Source organism: Morone saxatilis, unplaced genomic scaffold, assembly GCF_004916995.1.
Source record: "Morone saxatilis isolate NCDOM2014 unplaced genomic scaffold, NCSU_SB_2.0 Contig21, whole genome shotgun sequence".
Taxonomy (NCBI): Eukaryota; Metazoa; Chordata; class Actinopteri; family Moronidae; genus Morone; species Morone saxatilis.
Genome location: NW_023339774.1, coordinates 19907942 through 19910307, shown reverse-complemented (window position 1 = coordinate 19910307; position 2366 = coordinate 19907942). Strand labels below are relative to the sequence as shown.

The 2366-nt window shown below is 41.4% G+C and overlaps 1 protein-coding gene across 1 annotated transcript in view; it reads right to left on the bottom strand.

The window, feature by feature from the left end:
- Positions 1-1956, bottom strand: part of wdr41 (WD repeat domain 41) — an 8135-nt gene extending 6179 nt beyond the window's left edge. Inside the window, exon 1 of the mRNA XM_035668342.1 lies at positions 1901-1956. Coding sequence (XP_035524235.1) covers positions 1901-1956 — 56 coding nt within the window. The remainder of the gene's footprint in view (positions 1-1900) is intronic.
- Between the last annotated feature and the right edge of the window lie 410 nt (positions 1957-2366).

Below are 2366 nucleotides of genomic sequence, written 5' to 3'. Positions count from 1 at the left end.
ACACACTGGACCTTTAATACCTGTCACAAGTTTTTTGCCAGTCTCTCCAATAGTTGTTGACATATTTCTCTCAGAGCCAAAATGGTGGTGCAAGATGAACAGTCAGGGGATCATTAAAGTCAGGATTCATCCACTGGGCACATTGAATCTTTCATGGCAAATCCTCCAGTAATTGTTGAGATATTTTAATCTGGACTAAAGTGGTGGACCAATTCACCAATAAACAATTTCACTAAAAACTACAAACATCAGCCTCATTGTGGTGTTACTGGAAAAGTCAGAGGGTCACCAAAGTCATTGGGATGCATCGTCTGGTAACCATAAATATATGTAGAAAAATAATGCAGCAATCTATTCTATAGATGTTGAGATATTTCAGAGAATAAGTGGAAATTTGGGCTTGAAAAGGGAATCAGCAAAGTCATCCAGCAGTTGTTGAAGTATTTCAGCCTGGAATCAAAGTGGTGGACCAACCGACCCACTGACAAACCAACATTGCCATGTCGCTAGCATGGCTAAAAAGCACCTCAATGTAATGAGGCCAGTGCGGTGCCAAGATATAAGGTGGGACAGTGACATTCTCAAAAACTCATCATAGGGTTAAAATGAGAGAAAACATAAAGATAGTTTATAAAAAAAACAGTTAAGAACAGAAAGGGGAGGTGAGGTTAAGATTCAGGAGGAAGAAATGGGAGAAAAGTGGCTCCTGAGTGCAGCGGCCTCGGCCTGGTGTAGACCAGGTGTCAAATATGACCAATGGCAGGAATCAGCTAAGAGGTGAAGTCATGATGCGATGGCCAACAAAAAACACTCGCAGCACTAAAGACCAGAGTCAGACGAAAAAATAAAAAATAAAAAGTCTGCCTGCTCCCTCTTCCTCCGCTGTAGTGCCCGATCTCATCCCCCCCTACAGTATCTGCAGCCTGTAAGGGAAACAAATGGTTATGATGATGGAAAAGGAATTAAACTGTAATTTAACAATGGACCAACAACAGTATTCAATAACGGGCTCCCTCCCTCGCTGTACGGAGGGCTCTTGTAGAAGAGAGAGTCTCATTCTTGACCAACACACTTCACTGTCCCTCTTCATCAGGCTTTCACTGTGTTCTGCTTTACCTACGGTGGCCTCTGTCTCACATGAGATCTGCACTCAGACCTCAGCACGCAGGGTAGCACCGTCACACAGCTAATCATATACAGGATTTGTCCTTAAATCCTGCTTCTTTACAAAAATGTGACTTCCCCCAACAGAAGTCCACTCATTCTCCACAAATCTTCAAAATTGGGTCGCAAATATAACGTTAGTTCTGAAAATTAATTCTAGAACAGCTGAGCACTATAGTCTTTAGCAAACATTAAAGCTGGAGTAAACTGTATATCTCTTAGGGACTATATTCAGCTGCGGATTAATACACATTTGTTGTATACATTTGTATTTACTGTGTACTCAGTGCTTGTGTTCATCATAGTGAAGGGACTCTGCAAAGGTTGTATCAATTTGCGTTCAACAATGGAGTTATTTGGCGTAGATGAATAAAATATTATACACTAACAATACTTGTTTGTAGGATCACTTCACTGTTGGTTTTGGCCTTTTCATTATCGTTATTGAAGTTACATAATAAAAAAGTCATTGGTCGCTGTAATCAACCTTTCCAGAGACATCTTCATAGTGCGATTCCAGTGTAACAGATAAAAGACAAAATCTGCAAGAATAAATGCAAAAAAGCATTCAGAAGCTCAGTTGAAGCTTTGACACTTCGGCAGTCTGACAAATTAACTTGGTCACAGTCACAACCTTTTCAGTACAAGACTCCCTCGCACAAACTCATATGAAGAGTCATCTGACTATGCAAAAGGTAAAAATACATGTTCAGAATGGCCACCACGTAGAGCCCACCTGGTAGAGATGGTGCCCTGTGTACCAAGGCTGAAGTCCTGGCTGCAAGCGGCCATGGGTTCGACTTCAATCTGTGGCCCTTTGCTGTCAATCTATCCTCCTTAATCTATTAAAAATGAATGGCCACACTTGAAGGAAGGAGGGGGCAAACCTACCACCATAGAGTGAGGGTAATTGTTCAATGGACAGTCTCTCCTCAAAGACATTCATGATGTCGCAATTGGTTGTGCACGCAAAGTGAATGGAAGTAGCTGTGTGAAGAATAAAAGAGAAAGCTTATTAGAGGAATTTAATTTTCCTCTTTGGGCACACTTGTCAAGTTGTTGGTTTCAGACAGTGGTGAAAATGTTCTTCCTGATCCTGGTGTTGAAAATGGGGGTTTCAGGCTGTGTTCTGGCAAGCACTTTGTTCCAAGCATACTCGGGTCTACTGAATCAATACTTTAAATGGTGAGTCACCAAAAAAA